This window comes from Plodia interpunctella, chromosome 14, assembly GCF_027563975.2.
Source record: "Plodia interpunctella isolate USDA-ARS_2022_Savannah chromosome 14, ilPloInte3.2, whole genome shotgun sequence".
Taxonomy (NCBI): domain Eukaryota; kingdom Metazoa; phylum Arthropoda; class Insecta; order Lepidoptera; family Pyralidae; genus Plodia; species Plodia interpunctella.
In genome coordinates, this window is record NC_071307.1 from 6,665,361 (window position 1) to 6,688,857 (window position 23,497).

General features: G+C 33.4%; 1 protein-coding gene across 10 annotated transcripts in view; it reads right to left on the reverse strand.

Annotated features, from left to right (window-relative positions):
* Positions 1-187: 187 nt before the first annotated feature.
* Positions 188-23,497, reverse strand: part of LOC128675639 (uncharacterized protein) — a 173,164-nt gene continuing 149,854 nt past the window's right edge. For 3 of the 10 annotated variants that reach the window (XM_053755170.2, XM_053755162.1, XM_053755172.2), the window contains exons 8-39: positions 20,003-20,068; positions 19,514-19,643; positions 18,845-18,938; positions 18,170-18,271; positions 17,839-17,951; positions 17,565-17,704; positions 16,850-17,485; positions 16,388-16,576; positions 15,988-16,125; positions 15,574-15,738; positions 15,330-15,413; positions 15,091-15,241; positions 14,300-14,825; positions 13,643-13,950; positions 13,348-13,560; positions 13,176-13,266; positions 12,458-13,021; positions 12,253-12,379; positions 11,941-12,164; positions 11,636-11,847; positions 11,141-11,323; positions 10,581-10,701; positions 10,459-10,482; positions 10,247-10,384; positions 9,935-10,081; positions 7,591-7,743; positions 7,135-7,211; positions 6,599-6,775; positions 5,865-6,050; positions 5,012-5,198; positions 3,976-4,111; positions 188-3,242 (exon numbers count right to left, since the gene is read on the reverse strand). In XM_053755170.2, coding sequence (XP_053611145.1) covers positions 3,191-3,242; positions 3,976-4,111; positions 5,012-5,198; positions 5,865-6,050; positions 6,599-6,775; positions 7,135-7,211; positions 7,591-7,743; positions 9,935-10,081; positions 10,247-10,384; positions 10,459-10,482; positions 10,581-10,701; positions 11,141-11,323; positions 11,636-11,847; positions 11,941-12,164; positions 12,253-12,379; positions 12,458-13,021; positions 13,176-13,266; positions 13,348-13,560; positions 13,643-13,950; positions 14,300-14,825; positions 15,091-15,241; positions 15,330-15,413; positions 15,574-15,738; positions 15,988-16,125; positions 16,388-16,576; positions 16,850-17,485; positions 17,565-17,704; positions 17,839-17,951; positions 18,170-18,271; positions 18,845-18,938; positions 19,514-19,643; positions 20,003-20,068 — 5,854 coding nt within the window. In that variant the 3' untranslated portion in view covers positions 188-3,190. The remainder of the gene's footprint in view (positions 3,243-3,975; positions 4,112-5,011; positions 5,199-5,864; positions 6,051-6,598; positions 6,776-7,134; positions 7,212-7,590; positions 7,744-9,934; positions 10,082-10,246; positions 10,385-10,458; positions 10,483-10,580; positions 10,702-11,140; positions 11,324-11,635; positions 11,848-11,940; positions 12,165-12,252; positions 12,380-12,457; positions 13,022-13,175; positions 13,267-13,347; positions 13,561-13,642; positions 13,951-14,299; positions 14,826-15,090; positions 15,242-15,329; positions 15,414-15,573; positions 15,739-15,987; positions 16,126-16,387; positions 16,577-16,849; positions 17,486-17,564; positions 17,705-17,838; positions 17,952-18,169; positions 18,272-18,844; positions 18,939-19,513; positions 19,644-20,002; positions 20,069-23,497) is intronic. The other 7 variants (XM_053755165.1, XM_053755164.1, XM_053755163.1 and 4 more) reach the window with 7 other exon arrangements.

A 23,497-nucleotide genomic window follows, 5' to 3' on the forward strand; every position in this document is an offset into this window, starting at 1 on the left:
AGTCGTGTAAATTAACACCGCCCTCGAGTTTTGTTGGATCGTGAATTTCGTTTGGTATCGCTAATTGAATATACTCTCAGTTTGAATTAGCATCTCTATCCATTCAAGAGACAGGTCTATGGCGTCACTAGCTTTAGATATGTTAAGGTATAAAATATTGAAATTTAGATAAATGAAAGACTTAATGTAGTTTTAATACTTTATTACAATGAAATCTATCATACATTCACATATAATATGTATTTTAAAAATCGTCTATTTAGACGTTATCATCGTCCCAAACCATTCTCTTCGTACGCATCGTCAAAAAATTTAAACTTAATTCGGTGCATAAGTACTTAATAAATTTAATATATAACAGAACACTTAAAATCTAACTTTGGCATTACTCTCAATAATAATAAATTGGCAATATTTGGCACAGATAACAATATATACGCTGTTTAAATACATAAAAATAAATAAACTTTTAACCTGCTCATCTCGTGCTGTTCTGTATACTTATTTACTGAACACATTAATGCTATTTTATAATTTTTTCGTTATATATATAAATCTATGAATTACCAATAGACGATTAACTATTTTATTACAACGTGCATTTATAAATTTGCAATAATATAACAAAAAGTCTCAATAATATATCATTAAACACTCACTAACAGGTATACAAGTCTAAAATCTATAAGCTTTTTACCAATGTTTTATGCCTTCAAGTCTTTTTTATTTATTAATTAATTAATATATTTGAGCGTTACCTGATTATTTATTTACAAAAGATCGCTTTGAAATTTTATTCCTCAATTAATGTATTATTTTAATGCACAATTTTTAAGTCACCTAGTATGGACCACATGCTAAGGGGAAAACGAATATTACATTTTGTATTTTAATATTTAACATTAATTCCAATATAATGATGTAATTTTTCATAAATTATTTTCAACCCTTTAAATAACTAATTATATTTACAAATTTTATGAACAAAACTAATATATTAAAAATAAGAAAGCTATTAAAAACATGTATTAAATTCACAACACTGATAATAATGATGTAAAACAAGGTTACAATCACAACTAAAGTTTATTCAAAACCACTATTTCCCTATTTACCAAGTATTGGCACATTATTATTTATGTATACTAGTTTCTATGTAATCTACATAGGTACCACGTCTAGTAAATATTTTTATGTATACTACATATTATAATAGGAATATTATTTGATTTTATTTCTATGTTTTAATATTCATCGCCCAATATTCTTTTTCAATGTAACATGATAGTTCTTTTTATCTAAAGCTATATTATTAATTGCTTATATATTTAGAATTTTCAAAATCTTAATATTGGTTCCTTCAACCAATGTTTAATGTTCATTTTGGCACCTTTAATTTGGAAATTTACGGAAAATTATTATAGTTTCATTTAATTTCATGAAACGTCTTTTATATTTTCTCTTTGGCAAGATTATACATACATTATAACAGTTGCCATTCCTTCATTACCTATTCATAAGCCGATATCCTATATTCCAAGTCCTCGATCCAACAATACAAATTACTATTTAATTCAGTACCATATCATGAGAGTAAAATCTAATCAAATAATTATCATCAATTATTCTCATTTTCATAATTGTTAAGAGCAAATACGTAACTTCATATTGTTATATGTCGGTTCAAATATTTTATTAATGAGTGTGCGAGTACCTTGTCACAAATATAAACATACATACATTAAAATACTACCTTCCTAGGAGTGTAGCAGTGACATATAACATCATTAAATTCATGAAAATTTGTAATTAAACCCAATTAAACTGAAAACGATGTAGTTTTAGGATGCCCAATTATAATTTAGGTGCATATAAGTAATAGACTTTCGCCATATTTTTCCTTTTCAGGTAATATTACCTAAAAATCTATAGTCAAATACATAGGTTTACATGTAAATATTTTAGTTATATATTTCCTTTATTCATTTTTCGCTGTTTTGATAAATATATCGATTACCTCTGTAAGTGATTTGTAATTCAATTATTAAGTTCTAATTTAGTTATAAAATTCATTAAAGCAATTTTGCAATTTTGTTAGTAATTTCTATGATATTATATTATAAACATCGTAATATTTTGGCGTGATAGAATTAAAACTAGGTATATGCTAATAATAATTTATGTCAATCTCGTTGTAAATATTGTATTATATTACATTCACTGCCTTTTCACTGGTTCAAATACTATAATTTATTGATTTTAGAATGTATATTCAATAAGCTATATAAAATCGAATTCATCAAATAATGTATTTTTTTATATATTGTAACATCTGCATGCAAGTTAGTAAGTTCAAGCTGGTACTATATTTTCAAATTCTTTGTTCTTCTTTATTTCTGGCAAGAAGAAAATTTGTACATGTTTGAATATTAACTTTTAATATGAATTTTATATTGCATATAATAAATTTTCTCGATATGTAATTATGTTCTCCAAATTAAACTATTTAAGTACAAATATTTTTTTGTTATTATCATTCCCAAAATGTATCTTGTAAATATTTGTGTAAAATAATATAATTCTATATTTATTATTAGATTATGGTGACATTGTTGGTTGATATTATATTTTTGGTGATGATATTATTTTTTCACTTTCTCATATAATTTGTATAAAATAACATAATACCTAACAGGTTATCCTAAAAAGAAACACGTTTAGTCCATTTAAATTTAATTAAGTTTTTTCATTAAGATCATTCTTATGTGGAAAATTCTATGAATTTAAATAATAAATACGCACATATGTCTAACACTCACATTTTCTAAATAAATTGTGCTCAATGGTATTAATATTTTTTTTCTCAAAAATTTCAAAGACATAATTTTTCATCCTCGGCAAATACTGCGTTAATAATTGCCTACCTTATGGTTTCTTTGTTTGTGTTAAAATTGCAATGTGCAGTGCATTCATATACAATTTTGCAAATAAAAAGAGAACAAAAACTACCGGTAGTCTTCATAGAAGATTAAGAATAATAACAAAGAATGGACCTTTTTTGGTTTGTTTAAAATTTCAACGGACTATAGGCTTAAGGTAACGGGAATAAGGTACAAAAGAGTCGAACAAATAATTTAATTAACTATAATTATATGAAATCGAATGGATCTTCTAGTATGAAGTGGCGTAGTCAACCAGCCTTCATCCACCTGTCTATGGAATATTCCAGGGCTGCCATCCATCTGAAAATCAATTTATACTTTAATTAAACTGGTTTATCATGGTTTCTTGTCTCCACTTTTACTCTAATGCCGGCTCCACGCGAACACTGGATTTAACTCCACGCGGATTCGGCGTACCTAAATAGCTGGGATTTTCTTGTGGTAATTATAGGATCTGACACAAACTCCGCAATGTTCATGCATTCGCGTGCGAATGTGTGCGGAAAATTTTTCTTAGATTATTTTTATTGACAATCTTACCATTTCTTGTTTTAAATTAAAATAAACGTGTAGAGAAATTACTTGCATGATTAAATATTTTACTTTTGAATGCAAACATTGTATCTAATACTAGTTTATGCCCACAACTTCGTATTTGAGTAAAAATCTGTTTGATTGTTCTGACATTTCCAGAAATTCCTTCTTAGTGCTCCCCTACACTGTCCTAGAAACCTACACACCAAATTTCAGCTTTCTACGGCCAGTAGTTTCCGCTGTGCGCTTTGGAGTAGACTTAGTTTAAGTAATTTTTTGATGTCAATAAATGATGTATATCATCCTAAATTGAATAAAGAATTTTGAATTTGAATTTCAATTTGTGCGTTGTAATCAGTCAGTCACTCAATAACGGAAGAGTTTTATATATATAGATTTGATTTACGTATAACAAAATTCAACTATAAGTATTGTGGAGACTATTTACATGTTAGGACTGGTAAGAAAAAAATGACTTCATGTAATTTATCCAACTTACCGTTTCCTGTCCATCTCAGACTCAGTGTGGAAGTAGAAGTGCCTCTGTTTGGGCTCCGTGGGCATCACTTCGAAGGCATATTTTTTGCCGCCCGGCGCGCACGTCTGTATTCTGTAGCCGTGAAGGCATGCCATGCCTGTATAAGAGAGAGCATTATATACACCGCGCATCGCATACAAACATTTCGTATCAACAGTAAATGTCTATGTAGATTGTCGCTACTTCAGACTGACAAGGATATAGATCCGGCCTATTGATATAAAATCTAAAACTTTCAAATAATTTTAAATATTCTTTTCTCGTCTAATTAACTAGACAGTAGCGACTCTATCACAGAACTACACATCTTTGTCAATCTATAATTTTTCTTCAAATATAAATTATGGAAATTTAGGTGAGTATATTTACCTACTGAAAAACCAGTGGTATCTGTCTATTAATGATCATTCGCAAACAATATTATGCATATTTTGTTTATATTGATTTACAAATCACCAACCATCTGCGCTGTGCGCCCTGTACAAGACATTTGCTCTAAGGCACAAAATAGAGAGACAAAAAACTTATTTGTAAGGGTATTAGCCAACAAAGAACTCGTCAACGAAGGGACATAAAAAATACTCCCAAAGGGTTACTAAAGGGCCGTGGTTATGCCAAGTTCCCAAACAGAGCAGTTTAAGGATTAAAACATCGATCCTTTAATACATAAATCATGTCTTTTCCTTCACAGTGCAAAAAGTTTTCATTATTGTGTACTTGATACAAATAATTTAGGTTAACAGAATAAATTTCGAAACAAAAATGCCATTTTGAAAATTAGGTCCTAATTAGTATTTTGAATTAATCATGGAGAAGGTACAACATTTAATGAATAATTACATTCATAAATACAAAAATGATGGAATAGAGATTATTTTCAGAAAATTTAATCACTATGGAACTACATTGCACGACATAACTGATCTTCACCGAATATATATTTAAACATCGTAGTGCTGACCACCTAAGTATTCCATGGTATAACAAAAAACCTTACCAAATGCACACTTGCTGTTTCCATCATTGTAGAAGTATAAGCAAGCGTCTTTCAGCACGCAGTATCTTTTCGCCCAGGACTTCCATTTGGACCCAAGTTTCATGAGGTAGCCGAAGCAGTCAGGCCGGGGGATAGAAGATGGCGGTAGTTTCATATTCCTCATTGTTACTTCTAACCAACCATCTCTCTGTAAAACGTGATATTTATTTATAAATAGTATTAAATTTACTTGCAATTTTAAGTCTCACATTTCAGTGATATGCCTGTCAGTATATACTATCGGCGATGAATTCGACGAATTCTGGCAATATCAACGGACATTGCTGCATTTTGCTTGCGTTGTTAATACAAAACTCACATTATCGTATTTGAGATTGCCGATGTTCGCTGACACAGTGTGTTGCAGCCATGATAGATTTACAAAAGTGCGATGCCATCTATACGCTATCGGCAAACAGTTCGCCAAACTTTCAATTCACTTTGGCACAATCAACTTTGGCAGTTCGTCGTTCAATTCTGGTTTCTCCTTGCCGTAAATAAAGTCTCTTATATAAACTACCTCTCATTCTCGTCGGCATCTGTCTGACTTCGACGATTGTGTGTAGCCGTTGTACCTACTCGCACGCACGTACACACGTACACACTACTCGCTCTCACCAGCAAATGCAAGACTCAGAGCCATCTACTAGCGTGCTTCCGCATTATCACGACGAATGTGTGGGAATAGTACCTAAATTGGTTTGAAGGTCCCTCTATGCTCTGATATGTTATTTCACGAGATATATTGTACCATTTCTTTATTACAATAGAATTATTTAAACTTACTATCTAAATACAAAATAATAACACCAACCTGATTGCTGGCGTCAATACCGTGTGCTAACACAGCACGCCACCTGGCGGCTGCTTCTCCGTTGTCAGCTGCGAGCTGTAGTCTTGTGCCACCGCCGCGCTGCAGTCTGAAGCCATGTGGTCTCCCTGCATCCTCTTCAGTTAGTTGATAGTTCACCAGCATTAGAGCGCCGACAGGGTGGATACTCTGAAAATCAAGTGCATTTAACTAACTCTTCAGTAAAGTCTTAATATTATTTGATGACCAAACAGAAATACGGTCACATATATGGGTCATCATTGTCATAATTTCAGCCATTTTTTAACGGACATTTTACATTAAAAAATGGCTGAAATTATGATAATGATGACCCATGAACAAAAATTCAGTCTATTGGACTTTACACATTTGTTCCTCTACGACACAAACCACAAACGTTACGGTACCTACTCAGCGAGGTGGATGATAAGGGGATACCAAACATAAAACACGTAGCACGACATTGCGTCCACAATTTCTCTTTCTCTTTTTTTTTAAACTATTCGTACACGATATGGGAAAAAGCATGTGGACGTTAGTAAAATGTTATCACCTGTTTACGCCTTTAAATCATTATTCGGTAATATGGACGGACGGAATCATCCGTAGTAATAGAAAATACTAACAAAAAGCTAGATGAGTAAAGAAGACAAAAACTTTGAGGCGACCTTCCATTTTCGCTAGAAATTCAAGAAAATAAAGTATCGTCAACTTACTGAGTCCGTCTTATAATAGTAGAGGCAGTTGTCTCGCTTCAAGACGAACCATCGTCGTGTCCAGCGAGGTGGGTGGTGAGGTCTCGCTGGCGTGGCTCGCCATAAGTATCCAGAGTACAAGGCAGCTGGTCCACCTTCGTGAGCTAAGGATGCTACTACTTCACAGGTTCGTGCTACCTGATTGGCAAAAATTGTTTTTATTTTATTTTAATTTTTTAAAATAGGTATCTTAAGTTTCAAAATATTCACAAAATATTCAGGCACTAATACAAACAAAGTTTCCTTCTTTAAGCATATACTATACTAGCGGTCCGGCCCGAATTTGCTCGGGCAAAACCATAACAAAAAAGTACCCTATGTTACTCCCGAAAATTCGTCTATCTTTCTGTGCAATTTAACAAAAATTGGTTCAGTAGTTTTGAGTTAATATAAACAAAAATACATTTTTTTTCTTTTTATAGTATTAGTATGAAAAAAAATGTCGTCAGTACTGATAGGATTATGAATGTATGTTTAGTATCAAATTTATTACTTACATCTAATTCCAATATTTCTGATCCAGAATGTGCAATTTTCACTACTTCTGAATGGGTTTTGTCTAATACGCTGATCCCTGCAACAAGTTAATACTACACTAGAAATAAGAATAACAATTCCTGCGAATACTTTTATTTTACGTTTTAAACCAAAGCCACAAAAGTATACATTTATATGAGAATTTTGTATTATTAGGTTATAGAGGCGTTCTTATAGAGTACCTTCTAGAGGCTACCTAGAGACCTTCTAGAAAGACCTAGTGTAGAAGCAATCACTCCAATATCCTTTGATAACTACAAGATGTATTATAACTTATTTTCATGCCAGACCAGCAATGCTACAAATGCTGTGTGTACCCACTTTTTGTCTTACAACTAATCATTACATACAATGTAGTTCTATAATACTTAAATTATAATCTGTAGTGTGTACCAATAAGTAAGTATTGAACTCACCATTAACAGCTATGACAATGTCCCCGACCTCCAAGCCTGACGTCTCAGCTGGGGTGTCGGGTTCGATCGCTGACACCACGACTGGCTTGCTCCCGTGGATCCTAAATCCAAACTCCTCATTGCCACGTCTTACTACCACTGTTTTGTCACTCTCTGGAAACAAAAGTTGTTGATATTTAAAAAGACATTTTTTATTTTGACAACCATTGAAGAATTGTTTTATTAATAAATGGGCAGCAATTATTTTGTGATCTCTCTTTATTTAAACGTAGGTTCAATTGAAAAACCGACCGTAAAAAAGATCCTTTGTAATTAAGTCCTGAGTAATTTTAAAATCCAAAAAGTCTAAGCATTTTATATCTCAGCTTAGAATGAATAAAATAAGAGCTTAACCTATTTGAAGATTCAGTTTAAAAATCGGTAATCTAAATCGTAAAAGGTGACCTAGAGACGGTAGTAAACTACTAAAACAAAAAAGTGACCCTGACACTAATAGTGCACTTGATGCCTAGAACGGTAACATAGTTTTGCCTGCGAAATTACTTTCGCTTGTTGGCGATATGCCAAAACGTGATAACCGTAGAATTCATTCATAGAAAATAATTTATATGTTGGAGGAAATTTAACTGTTAAGCCTAATGCAGAAAAGTTGACAGAAAACCCTTCCTGAAAAAAATCAAATTAATTTTATACCATAAAGTGAATAATTATATTCATAAAGTGAATAATTGAAAGAAAAGTAATATTTATTATAATAAAAAAGAGTGATGGCCTTAAAGTACTACCCTGGGGTACTAATTACGCATTTATTAACCAAATACTTAAACATATATAAAGCTACAAATAGGTAATTGAAATATTTTAACTGTATTTTTCACAGATTAGCCAAGAATTTAAACAGAAATATGTAAGAGTATAATATACATGTTAATGAATAAAATGTTGTATCTTACAATGTTAGTTAAAATCCATTTATTTACAACGTAGGTATATAAATATTAGTATAATTTTAGACCTTTATTAATGTTAACTTTACCACATGGTTCAGGAGCAACAAGTTTGTTGACTTGACACTGACGGCACCAGACCATCAACATCAATTTGAAAATCTCTTCCAACTTCTGTCTGAGTCCCCCCTTGGGACTCAATACTTCTCTGACTAAAATTTAATCAAAAGCAAGTAATTAATTTAAACTAACTGCTGTTAAATATAATTATTATTACAAAAATAATAAACCGGCATAACCGGCATAATTTGAATCAGATTGAGAGTTTATTTAATTATAAATACTGATTATAATTACTTTTAAAGATTAAATAGATTGTGTAATACTCACATGAGTGTCCCATGTTGAAACCACGAATCGAAATACGTTCTTGAACTTCAAATCTTGACCCTAATATGTCACAATATTTACTTCGCGCGCATAAACTTTATTAGCATTATGTCACAGTCCTAGTTCAATGTATTAACTGACATTAGTTATAAAATCAATACATAGTAAACCGTTTAGCACGTCAAACGTAAAAATATCATCTGGCCAACCCGCAACAGTCGCGTGCCCTCTACAACTAAGAACTGACGTACCAAACGCGTCGAGAATTAAATATAGTTCAGCTTGAGTTCCGTTCTTTATAAAAAGATTCGCTGCATTTAGATCAACTAATTTTAATCCTATTCCAATTCATAATTTATTACTCTTAATATAGTTCAAGGTCAATCCATAAATCCAGCATAAATCTAGATATAAAAAAATCAATATTTTTGTCTTTGCTATCAGTGTTATGTCATGGAGAAAAGCCAGTACTGATGGTGCCAATACAGCAGATAAGAAAGAATTCGTGGACAATCTTAAAATAATAGGTGACGCTCTTTAAATATTGAGAGTACCAGAAATATACGATACGTCACTATTTGGAAATGGGGCAGTTATCGCATGCGTTGTTGATGTCGTAACCGACGTTGGTTAAAACTGTAATGAGTTTCCTGAAGGACGCGGTTGCATAGTAATAATTTTTTTACTAAATTTTAAATATTTTTAAATATTCCACCATGATTTTTTTTTACTAAAACAATATGGATTTACTGATACTGGTATTTGGTAAAGAATGCCATATGGAATAAAGTCCAAATTTGTACATAAATTTTGGTATGTAGTGCAACACAGTTTTTGAATAAATAAAGTACCTATTGTCTTTTGTTTTTTTTATTAAATAGGGAATTAATGTATGGTTCTATGTTTTTAACTAAATTTTAAGAATTGAGTGTTTTATTGATTTCAGATATTTTTGTTTCTTCCAGTGCTTGTTTCATATGATTTAAAAAAGGCTAATAAAAACTTACCAAAAGAATTGTCAGCTTGTCTTCTATTCAGTTCAATACAAGCTCTTCTGTGAACGAGACGATGTGTGAGAGCCACATATCTTTTGTTAAATTCGGATTCAGATTCTGTTGGGTCTTCTTTGCTGTTTTCACTTGTATCTAAGACGTCTGCAAGTGACATATTAATTATTGCAAAATATTATACTGTTATTATGTTTGACTATTTATTATTCAAAAATTCCAATATCATCATAACAAATTAGTAATTAAAATATATACCTAGTATATATTTAAAATATATATATAGAAAATAAAAAAATATTTCTTTATTACCTGGAGGAATTCTTGTCCAATGGTCGTCACTTTCAGATAACAATATCCAGTTTCCACACCACCATGGAGCTGCATATACTCCTCGTTCTTCTTTCGATCCATCAGCACCTTCAGAACTTCCAGAGCATTCTTCATGTTCTATAAAATTTTCTACGTTCAGTAAAAATCTAAATATTTACAAATTTCACAAACAAGGAAAGCTCTGAACTTACTTTTGTCTTCCCGCCTACTCGAATCTGTATAGCAATGATACACAACATAAAATTATCTACACAATCACATACCATCTAATTAAAACATGTAACCTTAATATGTTAAAATTTTGATGTCTTACCATCTGGGTCTACACTTCCTGAGCTAGCTAATTTATCTAAACTGTTTCCAGCCGACCTTGCTATTCTTGTGTCTTGTGGTTTGTCAGTTGCTGCATATTCTTCTTTACCTCTTTCTTCAGACTACAAGATTAACAATACTGGTTAAACATGAGCTCGCTGTTAGATTTTCTTGTAAGCGTGTTCACGGTTATATTTTTGGCTGTGACGTCTCGAAGCCCTGAGTCCGTTTAAAATATTAAATAATTCCTATTTATTTTTATGATTAAGCTGCTATATTATGAGTGATCCACGGAAAAATATGGAGTAATATTTTAGAACAAGAACCTAGTTAGCTAGTTATTATCCACATCTTCCTCTGCAGAAGCCTGTTTGATGTCGAGTCTTTAACTAAATTATATCTATTCGAAATGCTATTAAAATCGCCCCAGCGGTTAAGCCGTGAAAGTATTACATAAAGAATTTTACATTTATAATATTAGTATTGATGAATAGTAAGGTATGGATAAAACATTGTTTGGTTATTGTGTACATCTATAGTAACGTAGTTTAAAAATCGTACCTTTGCTCTAACATCTTGTCGGCTCCTATAGTGCCTTGTTTTGTCTTCAGATCTGTATCTTTTATCTAATTTTTTATACAGGCGTGCGCCACTTGCTTGTTTTTTAGAGCTTACACAAGAAGGAGAGTCAGCAAACCCCGCCGGAGCTGGTACTATTTCAGGAGTAGCGTCAGCGTAAGATTCCTAGAAGTGTACAAATAAATCAATTTGACAACGGCACCTTAGTAGGTCTTAGGAATAGTGGTGGCGACCACTGCGCCGAGTCGTATTTGATGCAACGGGATACAGCGAGGGAATGCAGCAATTGTTATGGACACTTGTGAATCAGATAATTCGTGGTGGTCTTTTTGATTGATTTGGTCGGATAGCCAGTACTAAGTGATAATGATTTTAATATGCATTTCTGTTGATATTATCATTTATGTAAAATCTTCGAATTAAACAAATTTTACAATGTAGTAAATGTGTTATATGTTTCGTTTTTACCAAACTTACATCAGTATGAGATGTTCTTGAAGCTCTGCTATCATGTTCATGAGGAGCGGTCACAATATGAACTTCTTTACCACAATGCAAGCAATGCGCTTTCGCTTCTCCATCAGCTCCAGCGAAACTATGTTCCGTTTGCTCGGAATAAAACACAGAATCCGATCCTGGTGACACTGATCTCAAGGATTCTGCTGAAGCTGCTTTTGCGAATTTTCCATCTATAAATGATACATTAATTAAATTGGTATATTGAAATTCGCAACCTGTGGCTAACATTTGACTCTACTATTCTGAAATGACAAACAACTTACCTTTATCTTGTTTTCTGTGGTGCCTAGGAGATGTTGTTGGACTTTTGATGTAACGCAAAGGTGTCAACCGAGAACCAGCACTTGTAAGAGTCCTCGTTGTCTCAATATCTTCGGCTTCTAACGAACCGAGACACGGTACTGTTGGTATCGACTGTTTTCTTCTCGGCAAACTGCCAGGCAGTGATATGCTTTCGTTTGAACCACTTTTTTTTCGTGGCCTACAACTGCATTAAATTAGAATATTAATTTGTTAAAAATTATATGCGAAATAACTATGCAGAGGTCAATGTATTCTATGATTATTAAACATACCTGTAAATAGTGTGGTTGTTGTTTGAAGTTGGTGATTTTACTGAACTACAATTACTTCCAGTTTTCCTTCTAGGGCTATCTCGTAAACGTCTATGTTTTCGTGGTGATATATTCCCGTTTCCCGTACCTAAAAAAAATGTTGACGTATTTTTATTATAGTATGACAACCTGCCACCATAAAATTTCTCGTGTAAAGGTAACTTACCATCTTTCCTGTACTGTTCACTAGAATCATCAGACGTAGGAATATTGAGTTGCAATTTCATATTAGAACCCGAAGCCTCGCGCCTGTCATAATGCTGAGGCCTATAACCGTGACTACCATCGATTGTTTTGCTTTGTGTAGGGCTTTTGGCCTTTAATTTTGTTCGTTTTACATATCTTTCTCTTTCTTGAGGCCTTTTTGACTCTACTTCCTTCTCTTTGGCTATTTTTTCTTTGATAGATTTCTCTATATCTATTGCATCTCGCGGAGACGATTGTACACTTTTGGTTTTTTCCATAAAGTGGGTCTTCTTTTTTCTAGGTTCAGTTATTTTATCATCCAATGGTGACTTCGAATTTGATGGTTTGAATATACTCCTCTCAGACTTTTGACTAATACTATCCGGATCTTTTGGTTTTTTACTCCAGTCATCTTGTGACGTAGATACTGAGTCGTCATATGATTTTGAAAACTCCAAAGTAAACGCCTTCTTTTTCCTTCGCTTTTCTTCTAGCCAAGTTTTTTGTCTATTTGAAGTTCGATAACGTTGAGAATGTTTATAAGCTGAAAAATATGTATCAATTAGAATTTTGACATTTTATATAGATTGTCAAAAATAGCCATCCAAAAAGGTACCGATAGGTTAAAGATATTTGACTGTCTATCACAGCTATATCAGAAAATGTTAATTTAGAACAGTTAAAGGCGTAGAACTTACTCAAACCTCCATCATCTTCATCCTCAACAGGACTTTCATAATATCCAGAAGACGAATAATGAACACTTCTTTCGTCATCAGATAGTGAACCCTGAATAAATGAGTACAATTAAATGAATCAAATATGTATCGAAACAAAATACAAAAACAAGTAAATAATAGAAATATTTACAAATTTTACCATCATTTTAGGAACTCGTTGTTCCTTTTCAGTCATTGGGCTTGTTGCAATGGTCTCCTTTATTTTGGCTTCTAGTTTTTCAGGAATGTTCTTACTGTTCTCAGTAGGTGTTTTATCAATATCTTCTGTAACATTAGGATTTGAACCTATACTATAACTGCCACTTGAACTACTTTTACCACTTATTGTGTCTCGAGAAGAGCGCTGCAATACATAATATTTAATTAAAAAATGTTGATGTAGACATTCTGAATAAAATATCTATTGAAATCACGATTTTCAGCACCTTTGTGATTTTCGGTAGTTCTTCCGTAGGTTTAATGATTTCAGTCTTGTCTCTCTTAATACTTTTAATGGTCGGATTTACTTCTGCCTTCACTTCAATTTTTTCTACAGTTGTCCTAGGAATTCTATCAGGTAAAGGCAGTGGAGGAGATGATAGATCTGGGACAATGAAATCGTCACTGATTTGTAATGGCGGCGAAAAACAGGGAACAATCAAATCTTCCGCAATCATTTCTGTTCGAGTAGAAGAATACAGACTGGATGCACTTTCAAAGGACGAGCCTTCCTGTGTTTTATTATTTTCAGGATCTGAAAAATTCATAAATTATTTACCTAATATGTAATTTACATAAAATACCTGTATAGTAAGTGTATATTGACGACCTCGGTGGCGCAGTGGCAAGTACTTGCTTCTGAACCGAGAGGTCCCGGGTTCGATCCTCCGTCAGGTCATGATGGAAAATGATCTTTTTCTAATTGGCCCGGGTCTTGGATGTTTATCTATATATGTATTTGTTATAAAATATAGTATCGTTGAGCTAGTATTCCATAACACACTGTTTCGAACTTACTTTGGGGCTAGCTCAATCTGTGTGATTTGTCCGTATATATTTATTTATTTATTTTGTATTTTATGTAGTTGATAAATAATACTTACTATGATTCTGATTTTTAGTACCACTCTTTTTAGAACTGTCAGAATTTGCAGTCACATAGTCTTCAGTCGTTGTCGTGCTTTCAGAAACATCTGTCGTATTTATTTTACCAGAATCGGTTCTAGCTAAACTAGTATCACTGCTGGCTGTTTTACTCAGAGGTGCTTCACAAGGTGATTCTATGATTTGATGAGGAAGAGTGCCATTTGGTTCTTTTTGCTGAGCTTTCTTTTGCAATTCCTTTCTTCTTGAAGGACTCAATGCTCGTTCTCGTTTTTTATTAATAAAACTTGGTGTTCTCTTAAATGGAACATCAGCTAAGTCTAAACTTGGGTGAGTGATAGCAATGGCTGGAGTATGAGGAATTTTTGATGGTCCAATTGGAGAAGTTTTTGAAATGGTTGGTTGTTTAGTAATTGGCAATGTTATATTGGGAACCACTGCTGATGGTGATAAGGAAGATCGAGCTTGAGCTGAACTTGAACTGGATGTGTCTAATTTATTTCTGGGCGATGTAGGTGATTGACTCTGAAAACGCATAAAATATTTACTTTAAATAACTATTTAATTATATAGAAATTAGTGTGTTTTCACCTAGTTTGGCATGATACTACTTGAATTAGGTAATTTTAAATCTTTTAACAAAATATAAATCGACAGTTTATTAGTAAATAAAACAAAATCATATATACAAATATAACTAAATTTGAATTAAAAATTTATAATTCTATTATTATTTTCAACAACTAAATCTTACAACAATATAAATAAATAAACAAAAATTAAAAATTACTTGTGAAACGTCGAATTCCTCATCTAACGCATCTGTATCCAGTGACGACCGTTGCTGATGTTGAAGCAATAGTAATTGTTTTCTTCTGGATGTGGGTGTGAGCAATGCTAATGCACCTGGTGAAGCTGCTAGGGAACTGAGATCAGAAGAACTGGAAAAATAAGATTAATTTAATATAATATGTTTTATATTGTATGTATTACCATAAAATAATCTAAGTATATAAGACTATTACTCACCTTATTACAGTGCCATTTTCTGTTCCTGAATCTACTTGCAAAACTGTTGTTTGAGATTCATTCCACATACCATCAGAATGATCCCTATAAGTTTTGTTCATAACGTTTTAAAATATACAACGTAAATATTATACTATAATATATCTACAATATATGAATGAATGTCATGTATTTCAATCATATATTTTACTAATAAGAAGATATTTCATATTCAATTTAAAATTATTGTTTTTTTACATCTTACCTACTATGATCAACAGTGAGTGATTCATTAGAGGCGCACGGAGATGACTTTTCTAATGGAGTTAAGATAGTGGTGACATTATTAGAGATTTTAGCTCTTTTTGTTCTGTTCTCTACTTCAATTGTACTTTCAGGTTCAGGTGATCCTGGGCTCGATCTGGCAGTGCTAGAAGAAATTACATTAAAAATTTATTATAATCATTTTCCAACTAGTGATTGTAACATTATTTCTATGGTTAGTTTTAAATTAATATGACGTAATTAATCAAACAAATTTTGGATAAATAACACAAGTGAGACAGAAGACAACATTCTTCCTATCACGATATATTTATCAAAGAAAAATAAATTAATCTAGTAAATAGCAGCGCAGCAAAAGCTAATTATTAATATTTTCAAGCCATGTCGTGCATACCTGCTATCAGGAGATTCCCTTTTATTGATAATTTCTGTTCGCTGCTCGAAACTTACGCTTCTGTTTCTAAACGGTTCATGCTTGTAACTAATGTACTTTTCATGAAAATCTTCATATGGTGCATTGCCGTCGGAAGAACTATGAAGAGAATTCATATGAATGAGAATGGATGAAGCACTGCATTCAAATTTTGAAGCACAATTTCTAAGCAGATTCTGATAGAAGGCGTGTATGAAAGAAATTATGATAGAAAAATTCATTACAAAACAATCACCTACCTACAAATTAGTTTTATCCCTCACGACATGAATAGTGTTCAGTGCAATGATTTTTTGTCTATGTGCTCTAGCTCTATTAATCAAAATAGGTACCATAAAGTTTTAATAATCATAATACTTACCTAAACGATCCATCTGGTTCAAATCCGAATATGCCTTCATCTTTTATTGGTGTTTGTGTGTAATTTTGACCAATATATTGTCTATACATTGCTTCTCTTTCTCGATCTTCTCTAGTCATATTTTCTTGGCTTGTTGACATTACCAGCGGAGCATCTTTAACAGTTTCACTATTTAACTCAGTCTTACGTCTGAAACATTCAAATCGTAATTTTAATGATTGCTGATTATTATCATCATACCATATCCCCACGTTGAGATACTGAGCCTCTCACGGATGTATACGGTAGGATAGGTCATTACTTACTACACGTGCTCACGTGCTAAGGATTGAAGAGTTTTAACAACAGAAAATTCAATCTGGAGCAATCTGTCGTTAAGCACTTGCTTTACATGCCTGCCGGATCACAAAGTAACGCGATATAATAATAATATTTACACGTATAGTATTTAACACTACTTACACGTCTAAAAGTATTTCCCCTTCTGACAAAGTTTTATGCAATTTCCTACTCTTTCTATTCAATGTAGTAAATGGAATAGCTTCATCGTCTGGTCTTGGTTCGAAATCAATAATGATTTCTTTTTCATTTTTTTCACTATCATCAGTGGTCGTTGCAGAAGTTTCAGTTGAAGGTTCTGATTGGAAAGTAGATGTTTTTGAAAATGGATGAGATGAATTTACTGTTTTTTGAGAGGTATCACTCGTAGTTTTTGTTAAAATTGACCTAAGTGATTGTTCTCCTTTTGCTTGTTTCGCTATTTCTTGCTGCAGATATTCCAAATTTCTACGATTCAAAGCCATACTTTTTTCGATAGTTTCTATATCATCATCTATAGTATCGTCCCTGTCGCTTTCATGTATAAATTGGAAGTTTTGTTGAAAATACTCTTGAGCTTGTCTCTGTAGTGCACTCAACTCAGAACATTTGTCAAGTTGGGATGATGTAACAGATTTGATAGATGAGGATGTTACTTCATCAGAGTCCATTCTTTGCATTATAGGTGAAGGTGGCACCATAGAAGTTGGTGAACGTGGTGATCTGGGTGGCTCTTCTGATTGTGTTCTGTGTAATTTTTCATGATCTGTGCCAATGAAACTGTGAAAAATAATCTATAGTTAATACCAACTTATTATTTTAAACATGTATCTGTATTATAATATATTTGAAGACATACCTTTCAATAGTTGCATTAATATCTTCTTGACTGTCTCTACCAGCTAGCCTATCTCCCCCAACTTCTGAAAATGACTTAGTTAATCGTCGTGCACCTACTGTGAACCCATTCGTTTGAACACCAGCAGCTACCATTTTTACCTGGAATAGGAATTCGTTATATTCAATCTATGCTAAGTAAGTTATTTTATATTTTACTGCATCTATTGGAAACATCTGTTTGAAAAAAACTTTTTTTTATAATTTTGTTCAATGTGATCACATTTATACATTACCCTTTTAATTGTACGAGGACTTAGTGACAAATAATTTGGTGGCAGCGGTTTTCTTCCTAAACATACTTCAGTCTGAGTGGCTTGTGTTCTCATAACTCCTTTCTTAATTGAATCTGCAACAATAACATTAGACAATACGTTTTAAATCAATTTCGAAACTAACATCTAGTTTAATTTTATCCTCCGGAATTCAGGGTTCGATTTCCAACTTTTTATACTTTTTAAACATACTAATATAATAGAATGGAATCCTCTAGATCCTGGAGGATTTCATTGATACCCGGAATTGGAGTATTGTATTTTATATTCTTTAATTTATATTTTAAATTACCTAGTAGTACGACTTTAGGCTGTTCAGTTTGTGTCGGCCTCTGAATAGTTTGCGACGTGTGGGGGAGAGTGGCGTACTGTCCTGGATAGTGAACTGGTGCCACTGAAACAGAAATAATTATGTACTATCAACATTTCTTATTTTATTATCAGGAGGTTTTTGAAAGCTAAATGTTATTGGGAGCACTGCACATCAACTACTTATATATAATTTATGTAAATAAACAAACTTAACAGCAAAGCTACACCTACCACTTACTGAAGTACACTCAACAAATACCTAAATAGACAATTTAGAAGAAATTATGTCGTTGGTCACATGGTAACATAGTGATCAATTTTCTCTATCTATTCAGATATCGCTCTATCCGCAAACCTCTCTCTCATCTGAGCGTTTTCCTGGTTAATTCCCAGCCATTGAGCGTCGGAGCCCAGGCGCCGCTTTCCTACTTTTTCATCTCCACTCCTCGTGGTCGTCGGTATCCATAGTTCTTTTTTAAACCATTGTCACACATATCATCCTAAATCTGCCGAAATCTCTCCAGTCCATTTTTTATTTTCTTAGCGTCTCGTCTAAAGTCAAAAATGATGACCATTACAGCGGTTTTTCATAATTAGGTCAGAAACACAAATTTTCGCCTTAATACAAGTGGCATAATGATGTTTTATTTTTTACCTGGAGAAGGAACTGTCTGTCCCGGGATGTATTGTGGGTACGGTGCAAATTGTTGATATATTACGGGCACTGTGGGGTATGGCTTCGGTTCGGGCTGAAATCGAAAAAGACAAATAGCATTTAACGTGTCGCTGACTATACAAAATTCAAATGACTTATTCAGAAATTAAACCTTCAGAGGCAATATTTACGTCAAATATTATATTAACGTTAAATATCATTATCTAAAAGCTACAAACTACTGAAAATCTGTCTACTTATTATTCCATTGGTATGTGATCATGTGTTAAGTATAGATTGATGCAGCTTAAATCATAATATAGTCATTAATATAGTCAAAATTGTTATGTCAATAACAGCATTATATTATATAGCAATAATTTGGCTACGGTTTTACGATCGGCCGATTGCATTGGGAATGCTATTGTTTCCTATCAGATGCCAAAGCTATATCTTCCTTATTCACCTTGTACAACAGCTACGGTAGGATATGGAATGGTCTTATTTAAGGACGGAACCACACTCCATCTATATTAGTACAGTTGTATTAAATGTTTCAGGGATAAGAAATATCCGTATTCTCCTTATTTTAGGAATCCGAAAATCAATGCCATAGTTTTGTTTTCTACAACATTTTACATTTTATTATAAACAGTTTTTCAATCTTACTTTGACAGCTCTTCCATCAATGAGTCTTTCACAATCTCTTCGGAACCTGTTACCTCCTACTGCAGCGGGCATGACAGAGTCGTCGAAAGTGGTCAAAGTATGCGAGCGGGCGAATGATACGTGCTTTGTTCTGGAATAACAATTAAAACAATACAGTGTTTTAATTATTTTTAATTTGGTAATAATGTGTTTAATAATTTAGCATTCTACTTTGTACAATAAAGATAGCAATATCTTTATACCAATTTTTATATATCCAAATTTTATAAAAACAATAAATTTTGGATTTTTTCGGAAACGTTGTTGATCTATTTATGTAAAACAGGATATTATACTGGACGTGATTAATATCTATTATCTGGAAATTTAAGGCAAATTAATATTTTGTGGGGCAATATTGTGCAAATATATTATCTTAAGTGAAAATATTCTTCTAGATAGTGCAAATTACAGGATTGCATTTATTTTTTTGCTTTGTGCTAAATTTACCTGTTTGGCGGGATAGTGAGAGGTGGCGGCGGGGGTGGTGGGGGTATCGGTGTATGAGCGGGACAACTGCAAAAAGTTATGCTGTTTCAATATCCTAAAATTCTAAACTATATATACCTAACCGTCATATTATCACCACTGCTTATGATAATTAAATTTAGAGTTGAATGGAATCCAGTAAAATATTATTGACATTTAAAATGTTTCGGTCGCAAATTTCATTATTAATATTATATTAAATGTTAAGCTATCCTTATCCCATTCCTCATCTTATATGTACCTTACTGTAGCCCAAATAAAGATCCCATTTCGTAAAACACTGATCCCAGGATCACATTAGACTCAGTCCTAATTCACTATGGTCGTGATTGAGATAGCTATCGACGATAGATATCGACAACATCAAAATTATAATAAATAATGTACATATTCCTTCCTACTGAATGAATATTCCTTCCTACAAAATTATAATAAATAATGTACATATTCCTTCCTATTTGAATTAATCACATCCCTCGTTTGCGCATAATAAATTAATAAATTTTTGGTGAACAGTGCAGTCAATACAGTTAATTAAGTGTATTCACGTAAGTGCCACATTTGCATATAGAAAAATTCCTAAATTTAAAATATTCCACTGCATTCCTACGGTGTCGGCCGGTCGTTGACCGATCTAGCGAGCGCGGTATACCCGCCCTCTTCTCCGCGAGAAGAAACAGTTGCGATTTTTCGACTCTTGCGCACTTGCAACGTCACTCGCTCCTAGCCCCCTCCTGTCGATTGTTGCAAGCTACGCTACGACTCGACGTTCTACTCCCAGCGAGCTACGACTGCTACGAGACACTCTCCCCACCACGGAGCGGTTGTCTACGAGAAATCTCGTAGCACATAGATCTACGTTGCTACCTCATCCGTCACATATCGTCTGATCAAGTACCTAGTTATTATATTTTTCGCTCCTTACACTGCAGATATGCAACGCTCGCCAGTGAATAATAAACAAGCTGTCTACGGATCTGCCCCCGACGTTAGCAATCCTGTCGAAAACTTGGGAAGCGACACAGTCACCCTTCGATCATCTAAAAGGCGTCGCTGTGATTGTGGAACCAATTACGAATCTAAATTGGATATCTTTATTGATTCACTAACCGAGTGGAAGCAAACAACTGACGATAAATTAAATAGCATCCAGACGTCTATGTCGGATATTCAACGTCTTAACGCTGAAATAGTTGCGTCCAATATCGAAATAGAAAAATCTATCACCTTACTCTCTGTGAAGTACGAAAACGTTTGTGAACAGCTGTCGTCTATTCAAATTAGGACCGAGGAATGCCTGGACCGCGTCTCGAAATCTGAATTGGTTGCTGAGGAAATCGATAGATCGTCACGATCGGCCTGCCTCGAGCTGCGCAATATTCCTCACAAATCAAACTCCAGCCAAGAAGATTTGGTAAAAATTGTAGTCACTACATTTAAAGCACTCTCGATCGAAATATTTCCTATAAACATCTTTGACGTGCGCCATCTTCCATCAAAGTCCGTGAACAAAACCATAGTTGTCTCACTCAATTCAGTACTGACTAAAAATAAAATACTGAGAGCCTTTAAGTCATTCAACAAGTCGAATGCCGGCAATAGGCTGAACTCAGGTATTTTCGATTCCGCTTCAACTTCCCAGCCAATCTACATTGCCGAACATCTGACTCCTAGGGCCCGACGGTTACACTACTTGGCCCGTGAGTTCGCAAAAGAGGAACAGTACAAGCATTGTTGGACATCAGGAGGACGGGTGCTGCTGCGGAAATACGACGACTCGAAATACTTAGTCGTTACTTCTGAGGATCAACTGTTAGCGCTAAAACAAAAATGTTAATTATTTCTGTACCCATTTAAAGTCTCATTAACCACTTTCACTTAGCTCGCTTACCTACTTAATTAATTGTTAACAGGCAACCTAGCGATAATATCTTCATACGTTATTATTAAATATTTAAATATTTAAATATTTAATTTATAGATACTTGTTGATTTACTCATACTTTATTACGTTAATTGTATAAACTTTTTTACTTATATACTATAACTTTTAGGATATGCATTTTTAAACAAAAACTGTATTGATTAGCTGGCATCCCATAACACAAGGTAACTTTTCTTGGGGCTAGCTCAATCTGTCGGCATTTTTGTTATTAATTTATCGATAGTCCCATACGTAATTAGTTAAAATTTTCTATTCATTAATTATATATTAATATCATATTATATATTACACTTATACTAACGGTATAAACCTATTCATTGCTCTATATATATCTATCTAATGAAACGTACATAACTCTAATATTTAATAACCATACCGAATACATCTCTTGTGACTAACAACTTTATACACATCATCAATGGATAGAAATATAGATATTTTATCAAACATTGACTCCGTTACCGTCTCTTCTTCCTATTTATGCAACCCACAAGATGTTCATACTCACTTACCTGCATACAATAAGTACCTGACAATCCTCACCCAAAATATTCGTAGTGTATCGGCCAACTTGGACAGCTTTCTCATATTCTTGGATAACCTAGACATAGAACCAGATATTATAGTCTTTACAGAATGTTGGTTACAAAAAAACTCATTAATTCCTAATCTCCAAGGTTATCATTACTCTGTATCGTCATCCCCTGCCAATCAAAATGACGGTGTAATAATTTACTATAAAACCGAACTCCTAGGTATTAGTATCACTGAACCTTCGATAGATGAAGCTAGCTCATTACTAGTAAAATTAAATAGTGAAACAGCAATCTTGGGCATCTATCGGCCCTGCGCCTTCCTAAACTTTACAAAATTCACACAATCACTTAATAACGTTCTGGATAGCCTAAAGAATTACAAAAATATTGTAATCATCGGAGATATTAATATAGACATATTGCCAACCCGTCTGGACGAGGAAAACGATGATTACCTTAACATCCTGGCCCTTCTTGGCCTTCTACCAACCCATACATTTCCTACCAGATACGAAGAAAGCCGAAAAAGCTGCCTCGATCACGCCTTTTTAAAATCTTCCCTGCAAGCCCATTCCTTCGTTATTGAAAACACAATAACAGATCATTATTCTGTTTTACTGGCCTTAGACATTAATAAAACAATTTTACCTAAACCTACAAAAACTCGAGTTGACCATCAAAATTTAACACACTCGCTGCTAACCACAGATTTTTCCCCTTTACTCGACTCAACCGACCCAAATTTTGCAGCTAACTATCTAATTAACACACTTAAAGATCTTATTTCCTTACACACTACTACACTCGTTCCAGCCCGTCATAGAATATTAAAGCCATGGATTACTCCTGGACTACTTAGGTGTATTCGCAATAAAAATAAGTTGCATAAAAAACTCTTAAGAGATCCTACCAACATGACACTTCGCACAACTTATGTAAGATATCGCAAATTTTGTAACGCCACCATAAAATCGG